Raw genomic sequence first — 26,954 nt, forward strand, 5'->3', positions numbered from 1 at the left:
AAAAAACATCACAATTTGGAATGCTTGTAGATAATCATATGTCCTGGATATCCTATTAAAGCTATAATGTAAGCCATTTTCTTAAGCTATTAATCTACCCAATATGTTTGTCTAATTTTATATTAATATTCAGCACTGTATTGTATAAAAGAAACAAAAACAAAAAAAAGGTGATACTAAAATCCTTAACATTTATAAGGGTGTAGTCTTACCTGAAATGTCATGTATGGGATCCCCTGGAGCCTTGTATGGGTTAAACTTGGGTTTGGGTGCCACGACAGGGGCGAACTTTTTAGGCGACTGGTGCTGCGATACTGAGATGCTGGGGGTTCCCATTGGCAAACTGGTCTCCATTCTGGCAGTCACATGACTGTGCTGACTCCCGTTGTTCTGGCCACTCCACATGGTTCTGCGTGGCCGAAAAATAAAAAAAATCCGGAATAAATTAGAAAACTGAATTTTATCATTACTATAATTACTGATTATTGATCTTGATGTATATGTCAATGTTGTCATTCCTCACTTTCAAATTATATAGTACTGTGCAAAAGTCTTAGGCACTATATTATATGCTGTACCAATTACGTTATATATGTTTATCATGCCTGCTATGTACAAAATAATCATGCAGTATTTCCATATATAACTTAAAAGTTAATAAATAAATTACATTACAGGAGAATATATGCATGGCTGTGAAGAAAGAAATATAGTACAAAACAGACCAGTTTTCAGATGGAAACAAAAAACCTAATGTACGCTCCTGGGATTTGCATAAAAATAGAAAGGAGCGAGTGTGACAGTGTTACCTGGTGTACTCATATTCTCCAGCAAACTCAGTAAAACCTAACAACTGTTTTCTTTTCTTAACTGCACAAATCTGTGTCTAAAACTCCTGATTTTAAGAAATTAGTTTTTACCCCAAATATTAACTGTTTATTTTATTATTCTTTATTGCTCTTTATAGAAGTTTCTTTAATACAGATTTTTTTTCAAAGCATCTTTTGCTTATGCCATATTTTTGCATGTGCCCAAGACTTTTGCACAATACTATAAGTAAAACAGTTGTTAGGTTTTACTGAGCTTGCTGGAGAATATGAGTTCTTTTGGTGACTTTGTCACACTCGCTCCTTTCTGTTTTTATGCAAATCCAAAATAAATTGTGTTAATCTTTCCTCGAATTCTTCCAGTGGTGCCAGAGGCGTCAGGCTGCTTGTGAATCTGAATACTCGCATGGTGGAAGTGAACCTGACCCAGGGACTTGGCCAACAACCAAGGCTACCTTACACGCTTTAATCTCCTGAAATGTCACCCATCCAGAATTAGTAGCAAACGTCAGCAGCGCACAATCTGTAGGTTCATAAAACACCAGAGGCATTTCTACAGCTAGAGGGGAATGTGATGAGGGCTTGAAAGGAAATGCACTGTCCGCGCGGGTCTTCTGGGTTTCACAAATAGAAAGGGAAAGCTGTAATGTGCAGATGAGACATGTCATATGACATCAGATCTTTGTCTGATGGTTAAGAATGACACAGCCTTGATGGAGGTTTAATTAGAAAAAAACAAAAACAGAAACCTGCTGTGGCTGGGGATCAGATCTCCACAGCAGGCCGGAAAACGTGTTTGTGTTTAGCAGAAGGTGATGTGTGCAGCCACACAGAGCTCTGTTACAGGATGGCCGTGGGGAATTTTTTCCCCAAACACCAAAATGCCAACCATTACAGACTGAACTGTCTTCTCACGCGCTACCAGATGACCTAGCTGACCATCATCACTTATGGTAATGATGTGGCTACACTGAAGGGCTTGACTCATGTGACCACTCATACTGTATGCAGAGCAAATTTCTAAAAATGGTAGGGAAAAAAAACATGATTTGAGATTTAAACACAAAGTGAGTGTGGCCTAACCAAAAAAATGTGTTTTTTATTTCACACTGTTACTGTCTAAATCAAATAGGAAGCCTTTCACTATGCCATCTAAAACACAGAAACTACGGAAAATAAAAGTTAATTATTAAAACCACCACAACCAAACAGTTACTGGTGATGTCAATCAACAACATACAGTAGCCCCGTAACATAATTGGGCGTAATGATGAGTGATACTACAATCCAAGTTTCAGTTAATATGTTCATAAAAGATAGAAGATCATATAGAAGATCATTTTTCTTTCATATTAAAACAGATTAGTTGAGGTAAAAAGTGTAAGTAGTCACAGACACGAATGATAAGACCTGAAATGAACAGGCGATGAGGCGGCCAAGGCAAACGGTTGCTATTTCACCATCTCCACTATGGCACACAGTGTTGAAACCCAAACAATTTCTACACAGCATTTTGGTTTGTTTTTTTTTTGTTTTTTTTTCTTGTTGCTTTCTTTCTTGTGGAAGATGTTTTTTGGTTGCCGTGTTGTTTTATTCACTTGCTGATTGATGCAGACTTTACGTTTTCCCTCCGGAACCGAGGCAGCCCACGCACAATCATCTTTTAATATCTACTCCAGCTCTCTTCATCCCTTCCTCCCTTAACTCTTACATCTTGAGAAACCGCAGCAGCTTCTCTGTCTCGCATGTCTCCACCTCTGCCTCTTGTTCAGACGAAAACAAGCTTCAATGTCATTCAAGCACACGGAGGGTCATCGCACCACACACACTTTAAGCTGAATTAAGGCATTCCTGTGGAATGATTTTTTTTTTTAATTATTATTATTTAACATATGTTTTGCTGACTTTCCTATTAAGAAAGGCAAACCTGCACCATTCTGTCTATTAACTAAGTGGAAAGAAACATATGCTGGGAATTAAAAAAAAAAAAAAAAAAGTTTCTACCTTAGTTTGATTTGTAATTACTGGTGTTAATGAAGTTAAGAAATGTATACAGCTTGTAAAGAAATAAGTTTCAAATAACATCCTAGAGAGCATTTCAAACTGTAAAAAAAGAACAAAAAATCATCCAAGGATAAAGACCTCAGATGTGATATACTGGGATGTAGTGAAATCTGTGATGGTGACTAAGTGGTTAGCACCGTCGCCTTGCACCTTTAGGGTCTGGGTTTAATCCCTGCCTCAGGTCTGTGCGTGTGAAGTTTGCATTGTCTTCCTGTGCTTGGGAGGTTTCCCCCGGGTGCTCCGGTTTCATCCCACAGACCCAAATTGCCCGTAGTGTGTGAATGTTAACCGGGGGTCTTACCACAGTCGTAAAATGGGAATAATTACGATGGTAGTCACTATTGGCCTCCATGGTCCCTAGTTGGGCTACAGAGGTTCCTAGATAGATGAATGGATAAGAAATCTATGATAATGGGTAATACAATCATTTAAAAAACAGGCTGGGTTACGTTTTCATCATAGAAAGACTATACCAAGACATTCTCATTTGTACCGGTGTAGCATAACTTTATTAACATAACTGGTTTAGAAAATTTTTCCACCCAAGTAATTTAATACTTGCGCTACCGCTGCAGTGTTGTAAATCATTTAAATGCCACTCGAAAATGCTAAAATAATTCTGTGAAAAGCTGAAAACCATGTTCTTGGGTGCCAGCAGGAAGGAGAAGAATTATACATGATTTAAAGAAAGGATTGAAGGCCTGTCTCAAATGGCGAACTTGCAATTTTCGTTTGCACGTCCCCGCTAGGTCCGTTCAGCTCCAGGGTGTCCCAGGTCTCATTTTAGGCTTCAAAAGAAACTAATGAATGCTCCCCATGCACCTTTCGCGTATCCTTTGGCAAAGCCGACTTTGAGGCGGACGCAGACATGGTCTGTTATTCAAAAGCCCTTGCAATAATTATTATGACCGTCAACCACATTGGAGAGATTTGCTGAGAACAAGAAAAGGTATGGATGGTCGAAGCTGGTCTAGGCCAAAAATTGTGAAAAAGATTTTTTTGTTGTTGACTTGTTTATGGTCAAGCAGTATTAGCCGATCAACCTAATTTATGCTTATAGCCATAGGCATATTTATGTTAGTTAGTCGGTTAGTTAGTTTGTTTTAGGCTAAGGAATGATGATGGGGCATAGAATAAGACAAACAATGAAAATTATCTAATTTGCACTGAAAGGTTTCTGAAATAGTTTTCATTCTCAAGCGTTTCTCAAAAAAAATGATATACTTTCATTTCAACCAGTGTTATTTCCACATTAGCTTTGTAAACACTTCACACACAATCGCACAATGATAGACGCTTTGTAAGTCTTTAATACACAGGTGCTGTGGTTTACATAACCGCCATTGTGTCTTACATGAACCAGTGGTTGCTAAAGAAAGTAATTTTCCATAAATAAAATATATACAATACAGAGTGCTCAGACACAACACACAAACTTCTTGATTCCTGTGAAAGGACACCTGCTATTACAATCGCTCGTGTCCTGCTCATTTAGCGATTCTGATGCTTTATTGTACTTTGGCAAGAGTTTTATTGTCGAGGAGATGTCGGAAGGATGCACTAAACTAGTGTTGATTCAAAGGGATGACGTGTTCACCTTCAGGATGGCTTTCAGAACACAATAAGGACGTCAGTTTAGGAAGCAGTGGGTGTTTGATTCACTTAGCTCAAGGTTAGATATATTTATTCTTAGAAACCGAGCGATACCGAACGGGATGAGGTCGGTATAATATATGCACAAATACACAACTACTACACTTTATGCTGTGCACCTTTACAAATAAAGCAAGCCAGTAAGATGTAGATATAAATGGTTAATCCGTCATTGAATACTAAATCGTGACAACATGACCTAAAATTGCTTATACTGTCTGCAATGATCCGCAATGTAAACTGTCATCATCTCCTTTCCTTTTCAGGATTCATGCAAACAATTTCGTAACACCAAATGAGTAATTACCCAAGGATGGCCTACACTAACCACTTCATCTGGCCCACATGTCACTCTGAAATTACAACAATCTGGCAGCCAAAACACTGCCATAAAACAGCAACATCCTGAAGAGACCACAGGTTTACAGCTCCAGCCCAAAGTTGAAATGCTGTGCATTATGTTTCCATTTTTATATGTCTAAACCCAACCAAATTCTGCCCACTTTACTCTGCTAACTGACTATCAGACCCACATCGCCCTTATTTGGACAGGATACACTGTTGTTTTTTTATGTGGTAACAGCACTCTTAGGACACTAAATCCAGTTGAGTAACTGAAACAGATTTCATAATGAAATAACTGTGTGTCTAGGCTTGGTTTGGTTTGTATGCTTAAGTTGATTCTACTAAAAATTCATTTAATTAAATGCTTCATTGTAAACTATAAGGGCGACACGGTGGTGTAGTGGTTAGCACAGTCGCCTTGCACCTCCAGGGTTTGGATTCGTTTCCCAGCCAGGCTCGATTCCCGTCTCTGTGTGCATGAAGTTTGCATGTTCTCCCTGTGCTTGGAGGGTTTTCTCCGGGTACTCCAGTTTCCTCCCACAGTTGAAAGACCTGCAGATTAGGCCAATTGGTCTTCCCAAATTGCCCATGGTGTGTGTATGTAAGTGAGTGTGTGTAGATGTATGTGCCCTTCGGTGGATTGGCACCCAGTCCAGGATGTACCCTGCCTCGTGCCCTAAGCCTCTTGGGATAGGCCCCCAGGCCCCCTGCAACCTTGTATACAGGATTAACTGGTATAGACGATGAGTAAGTGAGAGTGCAAACTATATATGTAAAAGTATGTGGACACCTGACTAGTACATCCATGTCTGCTTTTTGGACCATGCATTCCAGATTTAATCGCACTAGATTTTGTTGCAGGGCTTCAGAATTTAACCATTAATTTAATAGACCATTAGTGAGATTAAAACCTCGGATGGCAAACCATATGATCATGAAGCTTGCCTTGTGCCTGGTGACATTACCAAACAAGTTTGGGCCTTTTTGGTTCCAAGAAAAGGAAACTGTAATGCTACAGCATACAATACATAGGAAAGGCTTAAATATAGCTGTGAGGGTAGCACACGGAAGGGAGAGCTGACTGTGATGCTGAAGATATCGTAGCCATGCTGATATTCAGCACAACAGCATGACCTTGAATGTGATATTGCTTTTATATAACAGTTCTACAAACACCATTTTTGTTATCAACAGATTATGATTTGTTTGTTTATTTAACAAATTACATTTAAGGTTAAGTTGGTTTTAAATTATTGCGAATACTATACAGTCGAAAGGTGAGAAGAATAAACCATAGAGGTTTCTCTTTATGTCTCCACTTATTCCGTCTTAGCCAACTGACTGTTCTGGGGTCGAATCCTGAATAGTATAAAAAGAAAGGTTTTTAGTTCTATTGTGCTATACAGAATCCCTTGTTCCCTATACCAACACTTGTGAACACTTAAGAACACCTGTGACGTGGAGTGCTATCTACTGGAAAACTCCCCAGTGCTGTTATGCTCTATATCAGCACTCACGGAATGGCTCCTATCCAATCAAATTGCTTGGTCAGAAGTTAACCGTTGTATAACATGAATTTAGGTGCAACTAGATCTCAGCACAAACGTAGACTTAAAGATATAAATAACAGGTGGCATGTTGGTGCAGTGGGGAGCATTGCCGTCTCACAGCTTCAGGGTCTCCAGTCAGATCCTGAGCTCGAGTTACTGTTCGTAAGGAATTTTTTTAATGTTTGCCAAGGTTTCCTCAGCTTTTTTTCAATCTCACAACTTGTTCCAACAAACTGAAATAGAAGCACACTGCCATATCAGGTCCTTTGTTTTTCTAAAAAGCTTGTTTAGGTCTTCCAAATATTATCAGAAGGATATGTACGTATAATAATGTAAAATTATTTGAATCTATAAAATTCCATCATGTTTTGCCTGCCATAGAAGGAACATGGGTGCAATAACAATACTGTATGACATCACAATATTGATCTGTATTATTATTTGTGAACACTAGTGCACTCGCCTATCTATCCTTGTAGAATCTGAGGTCATGTTCAAACCAAAAGAGAGAAAGTAACAAACCAGGAAACAAGGTTGAAGACTCATTTCTTTCTGTTTCTGCCCAGATTATTGACTTACTGGAGTGGCACTCCGGTGGCCACGGAAGCTATCTTAACTCCCTGTGACAATTTGTCAGCTTGTACTCCGCTGTCACCTCATGACATAGCAGCGCATGTGTGATAGCAGACACTGAGCACTGGGCCAAGCAAGAGCTCAAGTGACAAGTAAACAACTCTGGGATAAGCCGGAAAATATCAAACTGCCATGTACACAGCAACGTACGTGAACTCAAAAAACCAGACTTGATTCTCAGGAGAAAACAGGGATGAGATGAAGGACGCGATCAGAGACCCGGTCCGGCATAAATAATAACAACATCAGGTCATATTTAATCTCAAGCACGACAAATTCAACCTGAGTCCTGTCAAGCTGAAAGTGACAGAATACGAAAAAAAAAAAAACAAGAACACTGCTTACTCATCCAAGACAACCAGGTTGTTTTCTTTTCTTTCTTTTTTTTTGTTTCCCCAGTTTGAACCACATGGTAATGGTGGCAGTATGCAGCCATTAGATGAAATGGCGGTAATGGTCTGCACAAAATGCTTCTTGAGTATACAATATGCGAGAACAATTTATTTCATTTGAAACCCAAGTACCGCTCACCTGCATTAATAGCCGAGGCGCCTGTTTTGTTCTGTTCAGTATAGCACAGTATGAGATACCTGTTGCTCACAAATTACTGTGAAGCAGGGGAAAAAAGCACAACATGCCCTCTCAGCAAGTTTCTTTTCACCACATTTCTTCTGCTCCTAAGCAACAGGTCTGTCTGAATGACCTGCCGCACAGAAAGCCTTGTGTTCCCTGTAGCACTGAGGACAATCGTCCAAAATTACAGGCGCAAACACTCAGCGCTGATGTACCTCTTTCACAAGTCAAGTGTATACTTAGGGGTCTGGAGTTCATCAAAAAGAGGAGGGACTAAGCTTTGAGGATGATGGACTGTTTATTTAAGAAGTCTATGGAAGTCTGCTTATGTTTTGATGCCACGCTGCTAATCACATAATGAGCGATATAAACCAAGAATCTTTGCCATGTATGTAAAGAATAAAAGATAACTAGGTGCAATCAATGACAAGGTGGTGTACGGCATTGGTGGCTCAGTGGTTTCTTGCCTGCCATGCGAAAGGCCTGGGTTCGATTCCCACCCAACGGAAAAACCCCAGCCACTACATGCAGTGCCGATCCCAAGCCTGGATAAAATAAGAGGGTTGTGATCCGGCATGAAACCTGTCCCAAGTTGTGTGCAGATCAGATGTTATGTTCTGGCAACTCCATCGATGGGAGCAGCCGAAAGACTAACGACAATCAATTATTAATGTTGAGGTGGTATGATGTGCCTGAAGTTAATTATTTTACTCTTATACCATAGCAGCATGCCATAATTACATGGGTACAGTGGATGACATGTACAATTTTTTTTTTTTGTGATCCGTTTGTCCCTGTATAAAATGTTACCATTAAAATAATAAAGTATTAGAATGGTATAAAATAAACATACTTAAATTATACACTTCCGTTCATTAATCGCTTCATTGATCTGTGTTTTCACTTAGGAGTTAAACCACTAAGAGCACTTAAACACTCTTTAAAAAGTTCTTCCAAAGTTCATGACCTTCTCTAAGTAAAACACTTAAATCCATGTATTTCTGAGTCTTTAGTCAATTCGTTAAAATATTCTAAGTAAGAAACAGGCACAGATGTATTGATATCTCTAACAGAAAAAAAATCAACTGGGACCATTGCAGCAGACTGAAAAAGCTCCGGCTGGAACGTTCACAGACCCACAATTCAATTCGTGTCGAATTCAAATCTACACGGAAACATGATTTCCCCTGCTGCTGCTCCTTCTCGGGAAAGGTTTCCTCCTCTTGCGCCTGTGTGAGAAGGCGAACAGCCACAGAGGCCAACTGAGCTGAGGCACCATGTAATTACAGCAATTTACTTAATTATCAATTACGTCTCTAACATTTTATTAGGCATAATTGGTCGAATTAACTTGCACTTACCCTTGTCTTTGAAAATTACGAAGTGAATCTTTTATTCAGCAGAGAACACGTTCGGGTTCCTGCTCGGCTGAAGGCATGTGAAGCCCAAAAGCACTGCGGTGCTGTTTAAACCTTACACTCAAACACGCAGGTCTGACAGAATAGCACTCCAGAAATTTTTTACCTCCTCTTTAAGACAGTATAATGTGTGATTATGTGGCTTCATATAGTATTTACAAACATTACCAATTCAATGCTTTGTTTGTTTGAGAGTGACGATATTCAGGTCAGTAAGGAGGCTGGCGATAATAACGCTATGTTTCACTCGTCTATACCGCCTAATTCTGTATGCAGGGTCTCGGGGGGCCTGGAGCCTATCCCAGGCGATTTACAGCATAAGACTGGGTATATCCTGGGTGTAAAGGACACAAACATATGAAGTACCTGAAGAAAGCCCACCAAGCAGGGGTTGATGCAAACTCCATGCACGCATCCCCCGAGGTGGGAATTGTACCCGGACCATAGAGCTGCAAGGCGACAGTGTTATCGCTGGAGCCTTATGTCTGTTGGCCTTGGAGTTATTTAAAGAGAGCATGACATAATTATTAGAACCCTTAATCAAGGTGACTATTATAAAGTGGCAGCACAACACGTTTACTTTATTTAAAAAGTCTTTCCGAGTTACGTTGAAAGTCTGCAGGTAAGCGCAATTTTCTCTGCGGGCTTGTTGTAATTTAATAATTAACACATATTTACCGAGAACGGTACACAATCACTGGAGTACTTGATTGAGCTAGTTATTACAGAGGCACTTTTTTTTCCCAAAAAATTATGCCATAGACTACTTGCTGAATGTCCAATCCACCAGCTATTTAAGAGTACACAAGTGTGGCTAAATGGTCCACAACAGAATCACTGGCTTCATTGTTTTGTTTTTTAACCAGGAATTGAAGTTCATGTCTTGTCATACGGTTTGTTATTATAGAGTGGCCCATATTTCTAACATCCTTATGCAGTTACTGCATGTCATTCCATTATAGAAGCAAGTTTATAAGCATTGTCGTTTAAAAAAATAAATAAATAAAAGACCAGGATGAAGCGAAACATAATTGCAACACAATATGGCCAAAAGTATGTGGACACTCGACCATCACATCAATTTGTGGGTCTTTCTCAAACTTTTTCCACAAAGTTAGACGCACAAGAATGTCTCTTCATGCTGTATGCATTATGATTCCTCTTTTACTGCAACAAAGAGATCTAACTAAACCTGCTCGGCATGGTTTGCCAAGGTTGGTGTAAAAGATAATGAGTGGCCTTCACAGAGCCCTGACATCAACACAAATGAACATCCGAACACAAGGTGGTGTAGGTACAAAAGAAACAAGTTCAATGTGAATAATATCAGAGCTTATTCTTTTGCAGGATTTCGAGAAATATCTGTTTTTTTTCCCCAAGTTAATCAAATTATGATATAATGTAGATAACTTTAGTAACATGTTAGAAATTCATTAATGGCATACTTTTGCTTCAATTAGCATTAGCATAATAATGTCTATTTGTATCTGTGTTTATTTGCACATACATTCTTATTTCCTAAAGCGACAAATTTAGGAACTTATGTGCTAGATAAACAGATGGATTTGTTGTGGAGTGTGGACACACCACAAACACACACTCATTCACACGCTACGAGCAATTTAAAAACACCAATTAGTATGCATATCTTCGGACTGTGGGAGGAAATTGGAGTACCCGGAAGGGAAACCCACCAAGCGCAGAAAGAACATGCAAACCCCATGCACACAGACCTGAGGTGGGAATCGAACCCTCGACCCTGGAGGTGCAGTGGCACAGTGCTAACCACTATACTAACATGCTGCCCGGCTAATCATAATTAGTACTTTGTTGCTCCCCGTTAGCCTGTATACTTTGAGACACAGACTTTACTAATGAAGAAGCCGGTTCCTACGTTCTTAAAAGCGGTTAGATCCTTGTCATGGACATAAGAATTATTAAAAAATGTGTATATATATATATATATATATATATATATATATATATATATAATTATTATTTTCACCAGTTCAACTAGAGTGGGATCTGGATTGTTTTGTGTCCATGTAAAAGAGTTGCTTTGCTTACATGCTTTGATACACAATAATGTTTTTTATGACACGACGTATTATCGTCTTGAAGAATGATTTCATCTTCACAAAACCAATTTTTTTAATAATTGAAACAAGAACAAATCATTTAAAATGTATATTGTCTGTTGAGGTAATGATTGCCTCCTCCCCTGGTCTTGGTGCAACCCAGATGATAAACGTGGGGTAAAATAGATTGGTCTCTTCCGGCAGTTATCTTTATACAGTATAGTTCAGTTAGTACAACACCGGATAAAAAGTTCCAGCATTATCATCTGGTCCAATGCAGATTCACGATTCTTCACCGAAAATGACTCTCGCCCAATCATCCATACTCTCCGATTGCTCCTTTTGAACCCACTGTAATTTTATTTCCTTCTGTTTAGGTGTTAGTGATTTAGTCCTATTTCATTTAGCTAATATCTTACAGTTCTGTCACAGACATTAGCTCCTATTTCCGCTCATTTGTTTTCTTGTGTAATTTTTCATTTTTAAAGCACACTGCTTTGTTTTCCATCCTGGCACTTCGACATCTCCTGCGGTCTATCCAAGTGTTGTCCTTTTTCTTTTCCCATTTTGTTCATACTTACACTAACAGTTAGACTCAGCTACAGTAACCACATTCAGTGTTGAATTTTCTTGAAAGCTGTTTCTATTGTTTCTTGTTGGGGTCATGTTTCCTTTCAATTAGCCAAATCCTACAGCATGTTAAGGTCTCTCTTTTAACTGCAGACGTGCATTTCTAGACTTCTACTCTTTTGTTTTAAAAATGCGATTTTGTAATATCCTCCCTCTACTTGATTTGGAAAAAAAAATACCACTAATTAAAATTTAGTTTGATATATGACTTCATTAAGTCAGAATGTCTACCTATTTAAAAAAAGAATTGAATTGGACTGAATTATTTTGTCTCATATGTTTGATTCATTTATTTGCAATAAGTGGAAACAAAAAAGCAGCTGAGTGAGCATCCTGTAACTGTAATGATTCCTGAATTTTTGCCAGGGGCTAAACAACGTTTATAGCACAACACACAAGGGGAGGGGGGGTAAATATTTTATTTCACCACTTGTTGATATTAATAAAAGAGCTTGGGAGCTATTCCAATTGCTTAAGGATTAATACTGGAGGGGTTGAAGCCACAGTTGCTTCAGATCTAAACTCGAACATGTAATATAATAATAATAATAATAATAATAATAATAATAATAATAAATATTCAATTTTCATTACAACACAAATCAGTTTAGGAAGCTGGGTCAGAGCCAGGATACAGCGCCTCTGAAGCAAATATGGTTAAGGGCCTTTCTGGCGGTGCTAGGCCTTGAACCCACAACCGTCCAATCAGTAACCCAGTAACCCACAGTCTTAACCATTTGAGCCACCACTGTCCCATATGAGGTTCTCTTTTAATCATAGACTGTATTGGAACTGGCAAACCCTTTTTTTGATTTTTGATTGAACGGCGTCATCCATACCCTCCTACATTCTTTTGGGGGAAAATTAAACTCCAACAATTTCACTTACAGTAAAGTGATGTATAGCAGACAGCTAGTGGTTTGACACTTGCAATACAGCTGTCACTTGAGCCACATGCCTGATGTTATCACTTAATATAATCTTGCTATGTTCAAATGATAAGTTTCATAAAAAATCACCAATTCGCTTTGTTTTGTTTTTTAACTAAGCTGCAAAAGAGTTTTTTTTTTTCCTGTTGCAAAACTGGACACTTTAACATTGAGCTCTATGGGGACAGTCTCAATTCTGGTGCCAGCTACTAGTGTTCATTTAAGGGGCCGCATGTTCTGGCACTTCTGACTAGTTTTCTCGTAGCAGAGATTCCTCCTTGTTTTGTACTTGAATGCCAAGTGTTGACTTTAATCAGGAATCGAGGGAGACCACATTTTTAACATCTAGCTTGTGCAAAGCATAAATGTGTATGTGTGTTACGAGTGTAACATCATTAATATTTCAGCCTTTTTGTCTGCCTTTATCAAACAAGACCCTATGTAATTAAGCTTTTGAAAGTTAGTAGAGTTGTTACAAAACAAAAGTTCAACACCAGGAGATGTTATTGAAGCAGTTTTCCGCCTTATTCATTCCACTTTTCTTAATCTGCGTGCTGTTTGCCTATGGGGTAATGCGGGCTAAACCTTTTACTCCGAACTGAATCGAGTTCCCTTAGAATAACGAGGCTGGACTTATTGGGAGGGTTTAGTTATCGTAACTGACACCAACGGCAACACAGCAGCTCCTCTCAATATTCATTTTCAACAGATTTGTATCTCCTAAAATCCTCACCGTGGATATTTGCCTACTGAATTGATTCTTTCGGGCGTCAGGTTAACAGGTTTAAACTGCTTTATGACGGCATCTGGCAAAGCAAGGCTCTGTGGCTAGATCCCTGAAGTTGGAAACACACACACACACACACACACACTTCTGATAAGATGCAAAACAGGCTAAAAACAGTCAATTGCTTATCGGGCGTGATTAATTTGTTTCATTTATCAGCTTTTTATTTAGCAGGCAGAAGACGACGGAGGGTCAGTGGAGGTCACCGATCATCCCCAAGGCACACGTTTCCCACATCCACAAAGATAATTAGGATAATAGGCGAGACTAACAAAACTGGAGCTAATCAAATGACAAGGCCATGGCTGATTTGTTTTCCAAATGAGCAGGCTGTTTGAGGACACTCCAGCCGTGTGATAGGCATTACGAACGTGATTAAAACGATGTGGTGCTAATGCAGGAAAGATCTCTATCTCCTCTCCATCAGAGATGGCGCGATGGAAGCGCCCGTTGTGCAAATCGAGTTGAAAACGCACTAGGGCTGTGGTTAGCGGATCACCTGCTGAGCACCTCCATGCCACGCTCTGATGGTTTTTAAAAGGAGAAAAGAAGAAATGCTGCACCGTGTCATCCTTGTGGCTCTTCTGCATGCCACTAGATGTGTTCATCTCTCTTGTTAGTAGCAAGTGTTTATCAAAACCATGAAAACTTTGGGTTACTGCAGCTTGTCATGATTTTTTTTTTTTTTAGACCTCTCTTCTTAGACTTGGCTCCCCCATGAAGGAGGCGTGATGTGAAATGGTAAATATGAAAAGAGAAGTGTAATAGTCAGTCACAGCGCCACATTGATGCGGGGCCAAATCAAATGGAATCGGACTGCTTGCATCAACTGAGATATCTAAGCCACGAGGGCACAAACTGTTCGCGGTGGTTTCTCCAGAGCCCTTGCAAAACCTCTGCCGAGTTTGTGTGTTAATAATTGACAGTAATCAGTCTTTCATGCCTTCAATAATCAGCTGGGTTTTTTTTTCTGCCAGACCCTGAGGAGATCCTGTGCCTGTAAACACACTACACTCACACATGGGAAATTGAGCATGTAGGAAAAGCCAATAACACTCTTACGACTGCCTTTTAAAGCAACTGATAGTTAGTGTTGCATAAACCTGAACTTTTTTCATCAGAAGTTGTTTGCTGTAAAAATGATCAGAATTCTGGATCAGACAATTCCACACCCATAAATCACAGACTCATTTTATTGCAAAAACTCCACACGAGACAATCCAGTAAGCTTTCACGTTCAATTCAGCAGATACAAGCTTACGGTAAGAGTTGGTCATTAGCATTAAAAAGACCTCTTAAAGCACACTTACAGTTATGTGCAAAGGTACTGAACGAGCCCTGATTTTTTTCATGCTTTGCTTTCAAAAAGCCAGCCGTTCTTGGATTTTTAATGCAGTCCTGAGGAACAGCTCTCCAGGACTTTTTTGGCATTTCAGTCCATGTACGTGGCTTAAGACATGAACCAGTAATAAACAGGAGCAGATGATGGGAGATGATCAGGACGGTGATTAGTGTACTGGTGATGCTGAATGCTGAGTGGTTGGAACAGACGAGAGGGGAAATGAGGTTGCTGCTTAGGTTGTTAATAAACAACCTTTTAATTTAAATAGTATTTTTAGGGTACTTTACACAGCCTGTTACAGTTAAACATTTGTTCCAATTTACATCATTTGATTTAACTTCATTTAAGAAATAATGGGTGGCTCAAGACTCTTACAAAGTACTGTACACTTTGAGGAGGGCAGACCAGAAACAAATTCTTAAATACCTACGTAAGGAAAAGGAAGAATGCCTGATTGGACTTAAAACTCTGACTTTTCACAGGAAGAAATAAAACACAACGACATCCAGGAAACTAGCACAGGAACCACTAAGCACGTCACAAATCTTTCTGTGTAAACTGTGCATCTTAGAGATCGTATCTGTATCTTTAATTTGTATGAACGTAGAATTTCTGTTTAAGCACCAAGTGGAGGTCTGCTTTACCTATGTACAATGTGTCATGTGCAGTCCAGTATAATAAGCTACTCATATACTATTAATATTCTCAAAAACCTGTACATCAAGTAAAATGTCTAATTTCCTTATAACATTCCTTATAACAATGTCTGTTTCGATGCCTTCCCCAACTATTAAAATAAATGATGATTCATAACGGCATGGGTCTGACTCATCATTCTTTTTCCATCAGGCACAGAGTCTAAGAGGTTGAATTAATACCATCACATTCAGCACACTGAAAATTCATTACCCTTAGCAGACGCTTTCCCATGTTATTTTTTTGTGCGTTTTTTTTTTTTAATAGCATGTAACCCAGCATGAAATCAGAAAGCCCTTTTAGAAATCAGGCCTCATTATAGTGAAGAAAAAAAAGCATAAAATGTGTAATTAAAACATTCAGCTGGATACTCAGGACCTGGGGGCTGTAAAAAAAATAAATGCGTCATAAAATGCCAAAACCTGTCATTGGCCTCAATCAGGCTCCTGGTGCTTTTTCACTGTTAGTGGCTTTAAAACACACACACACACACACACACACACACACACACACACACACACACACAAATAGGATAAAGACCCTGCCGTTCAAATTGTTCTTGAGCATATTTGCCCTAATTTTTTCAGTAAATAAGAATTTTGCCTTGCACACTGCCTAGCCTAAATAAATAAATAAATAAATAAGTAAATAAATAAATAGATAAATAAATAAAGGCATCATTTCAAAAGGGTTAAATAATTGGCCTGCATTAAGCAAAGAAAACAACTAAAGATTCGAAATTTCTAGAACTGGGTTGAGAACCAAAATCAAAAAGGATGGTGCTAAACTGTCAACTTTGTGGAATGTGTTGGGGAAAAATATATACTGTATATAGATCACTTAAACACTTATGTTTAAAAGTTAAAGCAAGAGCATTGCCATACTGTATGTACACAATTTGGTGGGAACTCACACAGTTGGGACTAAACAGCTACATTGCTATAAGAAAACCACTTGTTAGTCAGATTAACCAGAAAAAAAGAATTTGCTAGGGAGCATAAAGATTGGACAACCTTTTCCAGAATGATCGGTCCATCAGGGTAAGAAGGGAAGCGCATGTACTGTAGCGAGGCACCCATCGAAGCAACGGCTTCAGTTGAGATGAAGTCAGCTGACGACCTGAATGATCTATGGAGGTCCCTCTTTCCTGATGGCACAGGGCATTCCCAGGACTGAAATTGTGAAAGGGTTGTTCTGGAAACATGAGGAATCATCTTCACACACATTGTGTGCTCTAACCAAAGCGTAGTGTGATTCAGTGAAATCCTACTGTACAGTATGTGACTTTTTTGGCCATTACTAAATCAGTAACATTACTTCCAATACAAATCTTTGCACATACAGTATGTCAGCAAAAAAAAAATTTTCCAAACCAAAAACATAATCCATTTTTTCCTGCAAAAACAGAAGCCGGTGTGATAGACAATGTTTCTAGAACTACTGTGGCAGGTTTCCTAACCACTCTCCAAGCCAATTCCCCTAAGACATAGCACAAAGTGTACCCAAAACAAAGACTTCTAAACACACACTGCAAAAATATTCGGGTAACACAAAGGCTGGACCAAATCTCATTGCTTTTATGACTTTACATAACTTTGCATACTTGCCATTGATGTAACATCTGCAGGAATGTATTTGCACACACTGTACTCTAGCCTTGCTGTTGATTTCCAAGGACACTCTTGCAACATACTGTACCGCAAACATGCAAAACATAGTTCTACAAACATCGGTACCGCATCTACTAGATCTAGGTCATCTTATATTCAAAATTTACATTATAAACCTGTACACCTTTTGTTCTTATTTTACTGTTATACAAAATGTTTTTATTTTCTTTTGTAATATATGCAACAACGTTCTACTGTAACTGTAGTTGTCAGGATTGCAGCTAAAATAAGCGTTGTTGTTGCCAGTTCAATGACAATAAATGGAATCTTATTTATTAACCTTATTTCTTAAGATGACTGATTTTTTTTAGGGGTAAAGTTTTTTGTTTTGTTTTTTTAACCCAAATATTGACTTTGTGTTGTTTATTGCAGTTTTCTTTACTAGGGCTTTTTATAAAATATTTTTTTTTATTTTAAGAAAATGTTTTCATTTAGATTGTGTGAATGATGACCGTGTCGATCTTCTATGTGATTTTGTCGATATTTGCTTCAATATGGTAAACAATATATTTCTATAAAGTACTACAGTATATATTACTCTTTTACTTTAAACTTTGATTTTGTAAATTCTTGTTCTTGTGTAATTTCAATTTTTACTTTAGTTCTATTTAACTTTGTTCTAGTTCTATTTTTCTGTTCACATTTTATTTTACTGCAACTTTTATTCTTTAATTGAATTGCATTTTCAACCGTAAACATTTTCTGTGTAATATGATATTATGGTAATATTTCCTATTTCAGGTCATAGACAATCATATAAGGATTTTACTGCATGTCATACTGTGTATAGGTGTGTTGTGTGATTAATAAAATTAGAATTTGAATAATTTTTTTGGTCATACAGTACTGTTTTTGAGGCACCTCTCATTTCTTCATATGTTGATTCCAAACAGCCAGACATTCTAGTATTTTTTCTATAGACTTCTGATTAGTATATGGGTGATGCTGAGGGTTGAATGGTTGGAACAGACGAGTGGTTGTTACATAACCAGCCAATTTCAATAAATCGTTCTATAAAAACCACCACATTAAAAAATAACTTAGATGTTTAACCTATGAAAATGCTGATACAGATCTAGTGATCTAGTAATCTAGTGACTGAAACTATTCTAGCATTTGTAACTTGCTTATCAGCACATATCTTTATTTGAGGGCTAAAACAAAACTCTCTCTCAAACGTTTATTTTACAGAATGAGTAACCTCATGGACAATTTCAAACTAAAGGGAAAAATCATCTTTAGAGTGTTTCATATCTTATGCCACATTAAAGACAGAAATAACGTCTGAAGCCGGGCCATGTGAGACGTTCCAGCTGTGTATCTTCACAGACGTCGTGAGTGGCCTTTACTAGTGTGCCTTTAACTTGAAGGTCTCATCTCAATAGGAAACTGAGCGCTTATCTAAAAGGAGGACTATATATGAGTTAGCGCAGGGGGAAAAAAAGAGTCAGCCTAATTTCTTTATCTTTTGATCTGATGTATTAATTTTTACAATTATGATCGATATCAAAAGTCAAAGTAGCAGCAGGAGAAGCTGCTCGTGTGTCACTCTTTACTACGTCAACCATAGCGAGCGCTGCCTTTTGATTTTGTTTGATTTTAATGGTTTCAGCTTGACACCTACTGAGGATCTGACGTTTGTGATTTTAAAGATAAAGAAAGTGCTACTGGTTTAAGGAGAGGCTGTGAGAGCTTGGAAGAAGGAAAGAGTAAGTATAAATAACTGCAACTGAAAAAGGGCCTGTTTACAGAACCAAAGCAAACCCGAAGTAACCCCAGTCTCACCCTGGATGCCCGAACAATTTGAGTAGGACCACGATTAGAAACCTGTTTGGCAGATTGACTTTGCCATGGTTTAGAAAGTAAATAACAGTTACATCCTAGTACATATAAAAGTTTTTAAGTAAAGTATATCTAAGGTAAGCCTGAAGTTTTTAGAAAAAAAAAAACAGTTGTACATTGTGTCCTGAACATGGACTGGTCATTAGTCTCACATTTGGTATTCATAATTGCCAAAATACAAAAAAAAACAAACAAACAAAAAATAATCACATTCATTGGATTGGTCATAATTATGTTTCAGTTTGCCCATTCCAGAAGCATTCAATATTGTACAAGGGGTGTTTTAGCCAAACCGGAAAACAGTTATGAGAGTAAAAACTACTTTTATTTCTCTATGAAATCCCCTGATACACCAATGCACTCATAAAAGCATTTCATTAGTGCTTGGATACCTTTAAGGTAGAAAGTTTTCTCAGTATACCAGAGCCATGATCGGAATGTCCGTTTCACATCTGAAACGCTGGCCTCCCAGGAACTCCTTTAAAGTCCAAAATATGTGGAAATGGTTTAGAGCGAGGTCAGGACTGTACAGGGAATGCGTCAAAAATTTCCATCTTAGTTTTTGTAATGTGTAAGTGGTGCGTGAGAGGTTGTGCACTGTCCTGATAAAAACAGAATGTCTTAGGTGATCAAGCCAGGAACTTTTTTTCCCCTTTAAAAAAAAGGAAACTGAATAGAAACTGTTTTGGGGGCGTCTCAAATGCATGTAGGGTCTACAGACAAACACACGAGAGTTAATGAGAGTGATCAAGTGAGAATGAGCAGATTGGTCTGAGCTGACAGGAAGTCTATAGCAACTCTTTTAAACAGTGGCTAATGCAGTGGCTAATGTTATTGTGTAATAATTGTGACAGACCTACATGAGATAGTTGTGTAGCAGTGTTTACTGCAATTCTGATGTTTTTTTTTTTTTTTAGGCTCAAAAAGAATGTTATGTGCGAGTGAGGTGGCCAATCAATTAAAATGATCTAGTCAACAACTGGATAGTGGTCACGAAGCAACATGACTGTGAACCAACATTAAGCAAAACTGTAAATATAAAATTAAAGCAGCATATATTATTTATCTGATATTTAAAGGGTCGAGAGTTTAAACTGTTCTGTGTAGTCCTTTGAGATGTGATAAAGATCAATGACCAGTCAATGCCTTTCAGTCTGGCAGTTAGAGTGTGGCATGGCCAGAGACCTTCCATCTCCAATAAACCAAAGTGTTGTTTTCTGTTCCCCTCGAGCAGCAGCAGAGGGGGCGTCTGGAAAACAGCTTGGTGGTTAATATCCGCTGAGAAAGCTGCCAGAGTGCATCATTACTCTAATCAAAACAGCTTCATTATAAACAGCCACATTACACTGCTATCAGTTTGCTTATGCCTGGCCAAGTCAGTCATCGCCTAAATTTGTCTCGCTGGACTGGAGGATGATGCTAAATCCAATACTGAACACCGGGAGAGGACTCATAAGAATGTGTTTGTCATCGTGTCTCGTTGATTAACCGATATTCCGCTTCAAAAACAGATCCGGACCGTCACAGAAAACTGGAAAATGCTCAAATTTGATAACTTATTATGAATGATTAGGCACAGTCTGGCCATTTTAAGAAAGAAGGCTGCTGTCTTATGAGGTAGTACTTCTTTTGTTCTTTTGGCTGGTTTCCATATGTCATGCAGGAGCAAAGGAAAGGAAAAAATAAGTGCATTTTCTGCATTGCTCTTTATATGATGGGAGTTCCATCGATATTAAACTTATAGACTTCATACCAAGTTTTCTTGTGCGTGCGTCCAAGAAACTCATGATGAAAAGCTTTCATATGACGAACAGGATGAGAATAGAACAATGACCTTTATTAGTACGGATATTGATAGCAAGGTATAAACCCTTCTTAAGGTTAACGTGCAATATACAGCTATTAAAGTAGGACTGAACACTGCAGCATTTATTATACACGATTTATTACACCCTTATGCAAGATTAAATCCAGAAGATGCGCTATGATCCACCGCCAAGAGGCCAAATGTGAGAGACAGGACAACACACTCCTAGGTCAATCAGACTAAGGCCATGTCCACATGTAGCCAGGTATGTTCAAAAACAGAGATTTTTTTGTATAAAAATAATTCTGTCCACACGACCTACGGTTTAAAAATATCTTTGTCCACATGAAAACGCAAAACGCCCTGTTAAGTGCTGTTAGAAGCCCCTTTAATCAACAGGGGGCCAATCAGAAGCCTAGACAAAACATCATTACCTGTTGCGCTTTGTAGAAGTCCGACGGGTCTCGTCCGAAACCGCCGACGCTGTCTGTGAGGTCTGTGTGTCGTCAGTATTTTTCGACACCTACTGAGGATCTAATGTTTGTGATTTTGAAGATAAAGAAAGTGCTACTGGTTTAGGGAGAGGCTTTAAGGAGTTTTGTACAATATGTAGCAGCTGTGAGCGTAGTAGTAAATTCAGGCACCTCTGTTCATTAACATAATGTGTGAGTAACTGCGCGTGTATGTCCACGCATGCAAAAAGTCCAGTGCGCAACGTTAACACAGTCACTAACTAACACAACACCACTGAAAACGGTGACTTTTGACACTTGCATTTTGGGTGATTTTTGGTAAAAGCTTTTTCTTTTTGGAATTTTTTTGTTAATACCAAAAAGCAGAACATGGTTTTGCACTGAACTGTTAAGAACACCACTCAAAAGTTTGAACGTAATGGCGTGTTAATACAAGATGTTGATTACTGACTGCTTCCAGCCTGGGTGGATGACGCATAGCCTCTCTGTCTATCAGTCATACAAACGTACATACAGCACCTCGTCTTCTTTTAATAATATCTGCTCGATTAAGATCACCTGCGAAAAAACAAAGTCCTATGGGAGAGAATGAGGGCCTCGACAATTCATACATTCTCTTTATTTTAATATACAAAAACATTCATTAGATAAAGACTTAAAAGAGTGGGTGAACTTTTAAACTCTGCAACCGAGCTCGGTATGAACGCGTCGCTAAACCCGTGCTTGAGGCAGCGGTGGATGAATATGGAATCTCCAGCCTCGCTCTGCTAACGGAGGCAGGTTTAATGTTAATGAAGTGAGCGACCCCGTGGTGACAAACGCCATAATGAATTAATTATGATGACTTGTTGCAACAACATTCCCTGTGTAAAACAAGTTAGGTGTCATGTGGGCTTCAATGATCCTTTTTTTCCCCTTGTTTTTCTCCAGTGTAGTTTCAGCATCATGTGTCTAGCGAGTACAGGCTCCCCCTGAACAGCAAGCGAGTGGTTTCTCTACGCAACATGTGCTTAAGGCCTATCTATATAAATAAAAAAAAAAAAGGTTTTGTTTGCACATTGGTTAGAACTCGCACTTTCAATTATATCTTCAAGTTTCACACATTGGAGGACACGAAACCAGTCACAGAAAAATTTCTGCATGTATGTTTGTATGCATGTCTAGACCGAGTTTAACACTTGTTGCCAGTCCTTCTGAATTTACCTGAAGTTAAACCTGCACTATAAATGCAATCAAGCAGTTTTGTGCCAGATTACAAACCCCAAGTTCGAGCCGCAAGTACTGGGCGCGTCTCAAATCGACTGCTGGACAAAATTTTATGAAACTTTTGCAGTACTTAGATATCTGCCTGGAGCTTAACCTGCACCTTATGTGAAATCAAAATGTTGAGTGAAAGTGATGTTATAAACAGTTAAGTGCCGGATTTAATAATCTACTTTAAAATAAACTACTAATGCGCTACTTGCTCAATGTGAACAAACACCTGCACTAATAAATATTCATTAGAAAAGCTGAACTGAATATGTTTACTGAGATTAGTTCATATGATCACACTAAAATAACAGCGCTGAAGTGGTATAGGTGAAGTTTGACGCGCAGGAGCTGATTTAAGACAAAATTCAATCTTTATCCGATTTATTTTTTAGATTTCTCATCTGTAATTCACTCACAGATTACTGAACAGGGAGTGTGTGTGGCTGACAACGAAAGACATACAACTTAGCAAAAAAAGAATGTCGTATTAATAGTATTATTTAATAGTTTTAATTAATAGTATTAGTACTTCGTGTTAATAGGTTAGTTAGAGAGAAAGGCAGATACTGTATGTACATGGGCCTCAACCTGAAATAATAATATCATTGATTACATTACAGCTGATCAGCTTACTTTTAACGTTTTCTCCAATTGGAAATATCGATACTAACTCTAGTGCACACTACATAAATTCTGGTTTAATCAGTAACTGATCGGAGTGCTGTGTTGTTGTTTTTTGACCATCTGAGCTGTGACTGATTTATCATCCTGGAGACGTACTGTAGTTTTTGTTTTAGTAGCTTGCAAGATGGCAGGTATTACGTTCGAGTCTTCACCTGCATAATTTTTTTCCCCTGCTGCTGTCCCTACAGGTAAATGTTTATTTGCGTAAGAAAAGCATACATTTACACATCATTCTCAATACTGTAAATCACCCACAATTTATCCTCCACAAGTCTGTTCTAAAAATATCTTAAATGTATCATATGTACAGTATATGTATATAAAAGTGTCAAAGGGAATATGTGCTTACTAGTAGTGCTATAAATCTGTCTCGCTGCTATTTACATCATTCAGCATTTCTTTCATATCTTGGCATCTTATTAAAACACTACAGGACTCTGAGATTACGGTCACTCAGTGCATAAGGCTACTTAAGCTGTTGATCACAAGGTTGTGAGTTACGATCCTGGCCGTGACACGTCCACTCTGTTGGGCCCTAAAACAAGGCCCTGAACCTGTTCAGATCATTTCTCAAAGGGCTTTTAGAGGCAGCGCTATAACGTGCGTAGTTGTGCAAGTACATCATACGCAGGCAACAAGCACTGACTGTGGCTATGTGCAGAATGACCGCTTTTCAAAATAAAGACTGAAAACCTGCCTATTAAAAAAGCAAGCAGAATTACAGAATGCAACAAAATATCGTGCCATACACCAGAAAAAATTGGCCATATAAAAATATTCAGACAACAAAAACAGACTGTAGTGCACTTAGCACTGGCCAGGTCAGTGGAGGGAAAAAACAACAAGAGCAAAGTACAGAGCCATTACCAGAGCAGGAAGGATAAAAGCCTAAAACAACCATCAATGAAGTCCTAACAACCTCCAGAAACAAGTGCAGGAACAATTTATGGTTCACCCAAAAAATTCATCAGGCATCAATGAGAAGCAAAAACCAAAAGCTGGATTGCAATATTCCCAACCAATATATATTGAATACTCGAATATTCACAGCTATGAACAGATGACCTCTACATATAATCACCCAACGCGCCATACTCGTTATAACAAACCTATTGTGCACATTGAATTCCATCAGGGCATTTGCATCGGTTAAATCAACCGTGTGAACCTGAGCCTGCCATAATTATATATACAAAAATAAAATAAAATGTGTATAAAAAAATAATACTAAATGCATACAAATATGTCACATTTTTCCCACCTTTTCTATTTTGCATGTTTTTTTCCCAGTGTAAATTATTACCATATTTGCAAGTTATTTAAGAACGAAATGTAAAACAGCCTGTGCCTTTCTCCTGGCTGTGACTTGCAAATACAGAAAACTAGTCAAGGATGTGTCCAAAAACCACATATCAAAAATAGTGGGTCTGAATTAAAATGATCCCACAGTGCTCTGTTAGCACGGCTCTCAGCAATGTCAAAATAATCAACCTACGCAACTTTCATACCAAGATTTTTTTGAGTAGATATAACTTATCTTACAACTGAATCCAACTGTTCTGGGTATATAATTTTTCACTTTTAAGAAAACAACCTCAAATGATTTATCCTTATGTACAATAGTTGCGTTTAATAGTGCTAGAGTATATTATACTCCAGTGTATCGAATAAACGCCAAGCTAACTGACGTCCACCTTGTTCTTGCCTGGAATTAGTTTTTTCATCATATCTTATTTTATAAGCAAAAATGTACACACTTCAACATGAAAAATACATAGCTCTCTTCTGACAGTCACATGATTGCATCAATGATGGTGCAACTAGAGGAAACATAATACAGTACAGTGATATCCAAGCATCCAAACTCCCCCTAAGAATGTCCGCTTTAAGAACTAAAATTTGTCAAGAAATTTGCCTCGGGATGCGAGCGACCAAACAGAGCCAAACTGTACTTGCGACTACACAACTGTACGTGTGTGCTTAGGCTGCACACATGACCAGAAGCCGTTCAAAACTTGTTTGGATCGGTGGAATGCCAAGAAAAGCACGTTTTTTTTTTTTGGTTTGTTTTTGCAGGTTTTTTTTTTTTTTTGCATTTTGTTTAAGAAGCAAGTACGATGGCAAGAAGAAAAGGGAGCCACTTTTATTTCACTTCATTTACAAGCCTTTATGCCTCTAAATGTTTTGATTGTTTCAATATGCAAAAATATTATTATAGTGTTGGAAATTGGTAACATTGGTTATATTTTTGGGTGGCTGGAATGAATTATCTGCATTTACCTTATTTCCTATAAGAAAATGCGTTTCGCAAAATAGAAGTCCGCCTTAACTTGATTTCCAAATAAAATTCGTATACTGAGGTAAAATGTACCACACATTGCTGCCAAAATTTAATTCGAATTTTAGAATAGGGCATTGATAACGATTGTTTAAATGTGGCCCCTCTGTTAACACAGCCTGGAGACCCATGTGAATGGCAAAAAATGCGCAATTCTTTTTTTAATAATTGTGTATAATATGGCCTCTATAATGTTGTGGAGCATTTCAGTAATCACGTACTGTAGGTCAGAGAAATCTATAAGTTGAGAAATAAAAACTCCTCCCATCAATGCCAAAAAAACTGTGTAACTTGTTACCATAGAAACAGTGACATATTAGATAAAGAAATAAAGTTGGGATTTGCCATGCAACCAAAACTATTTTCAGCTGCTGTTACAAAAAAATTTTTAAATCATCATCTGACAGACCAGAATTAAGAAGATTGCGCTGGTAAGGGAAAAAAAGGTCTTACTGGAAGTGTTTGTGGGATACAATCTGTTTCGCTGAAAAGCAACCCTAATAAAACAAACAAAGCTGAGGAAATAGCAACTTTAGCATGATGATAAATAAAATGAGGATATGCGAGATAATGACTGGTTCAGGATATAACATTCCCCTAGTGGTGCACAATGGTGCATAAAAATTTTAATCGTAATATGGACCTGTGTAATTATTTAATCGTAAAAAGCTGCAATTTATTACAGGTGATATACACATACACTCACTCACTTATTGTCTATACCGCTTTATCATGTACTGCATACAGGGCTGTGGGGCTTGGAGCCTATCCCGGGGGACTTAGGACTCCAGGTGGGGTACACCCTGGACCTAAAGACTCGGATGTTCAGGTGTTTGAATTTGTACGAGCACTCAGCCGTGAGCGAAAGTACGAGCAAGCGCTAGAGATACAAGAGACAGGTTGCTTTCATGTTCAGCCAAGCGTTCTTGAATTGAATGGGTATCTGGAGACTCCTCACACCTCCTGCAGCGGCCCGGATTTAATGTGGAGTAGCTAATCTAATGTGCTTCTCTGAGGCCCAGAATGGCCCTTAAAAGCCTGGGGTTTTTTACTGAATGAGTTGGCGAGTGAAGGAACACGGCCAAAAACACAATAAATTCTCCCTCAATCCACTTAAAAAGAGGCACTCTGTGAATTGGCTTAAAAACCACTAAAAGCGCTGACGTTTCTGGTGGACGCTCGTCTTTTTTACAGTATATTTGTTTTTCTTTTAATCGTATGGGAATTATACCATGGCAGATGATGAAAGAGGGAATGACCGAAGTGCTGAGTCAGCAAAGGGAAGGAATAGCACTACTGTCTGGTGTGACGACTGCTGCGTCTTCCAAACGATTGTCAAAATCCATCCGCATGATCCAGAG

The 26,954-nt window shown here is 38.4% G+C and overlaps 1 protein-coding gene across 6 annotated transcripts in view; it reads right to left on the reverse strand.

Annotated features, from left to right (window-relative positions):
- lpp (LIM domain containing preferred translocation partner in lipoma) overlaps nt 1–26,954 on the reverse strand; it is a 219,919-nt gene that overhangs the window by 137,919 nt on the left and 55,046 nt on the right. For all 6 annotated transcript variants that reach the window (XM_053498230.1, XM_053498224.1, XM_053498227.1 and 3 more), the window contains one exon: nt 213–409. In XM_053498230.1, the coding sequence (XP_053354205.1) occupies nt 213–405 (193 nt within the window). In that variant the 5' untranslated portion in view covers nt 406–409. The remainder of the gene's footprint in view (nt 1–212; nt 410–26,954) is intronic.

Source organism: Clarias gariepinus, chromosome 6, assembly GCF_024256425.1.
Source record: "Clarias gariepinus isolate MV-2021 ecotype Netherlands chromosome 6, CGAR_prim_01v2, whole genome shotgun sequence".
NCBI lineage: Eukaryota > Metazoa > Chordata > Actinopteri > Siluriformes > Clariidae > Clarias > Clarias gariepinus.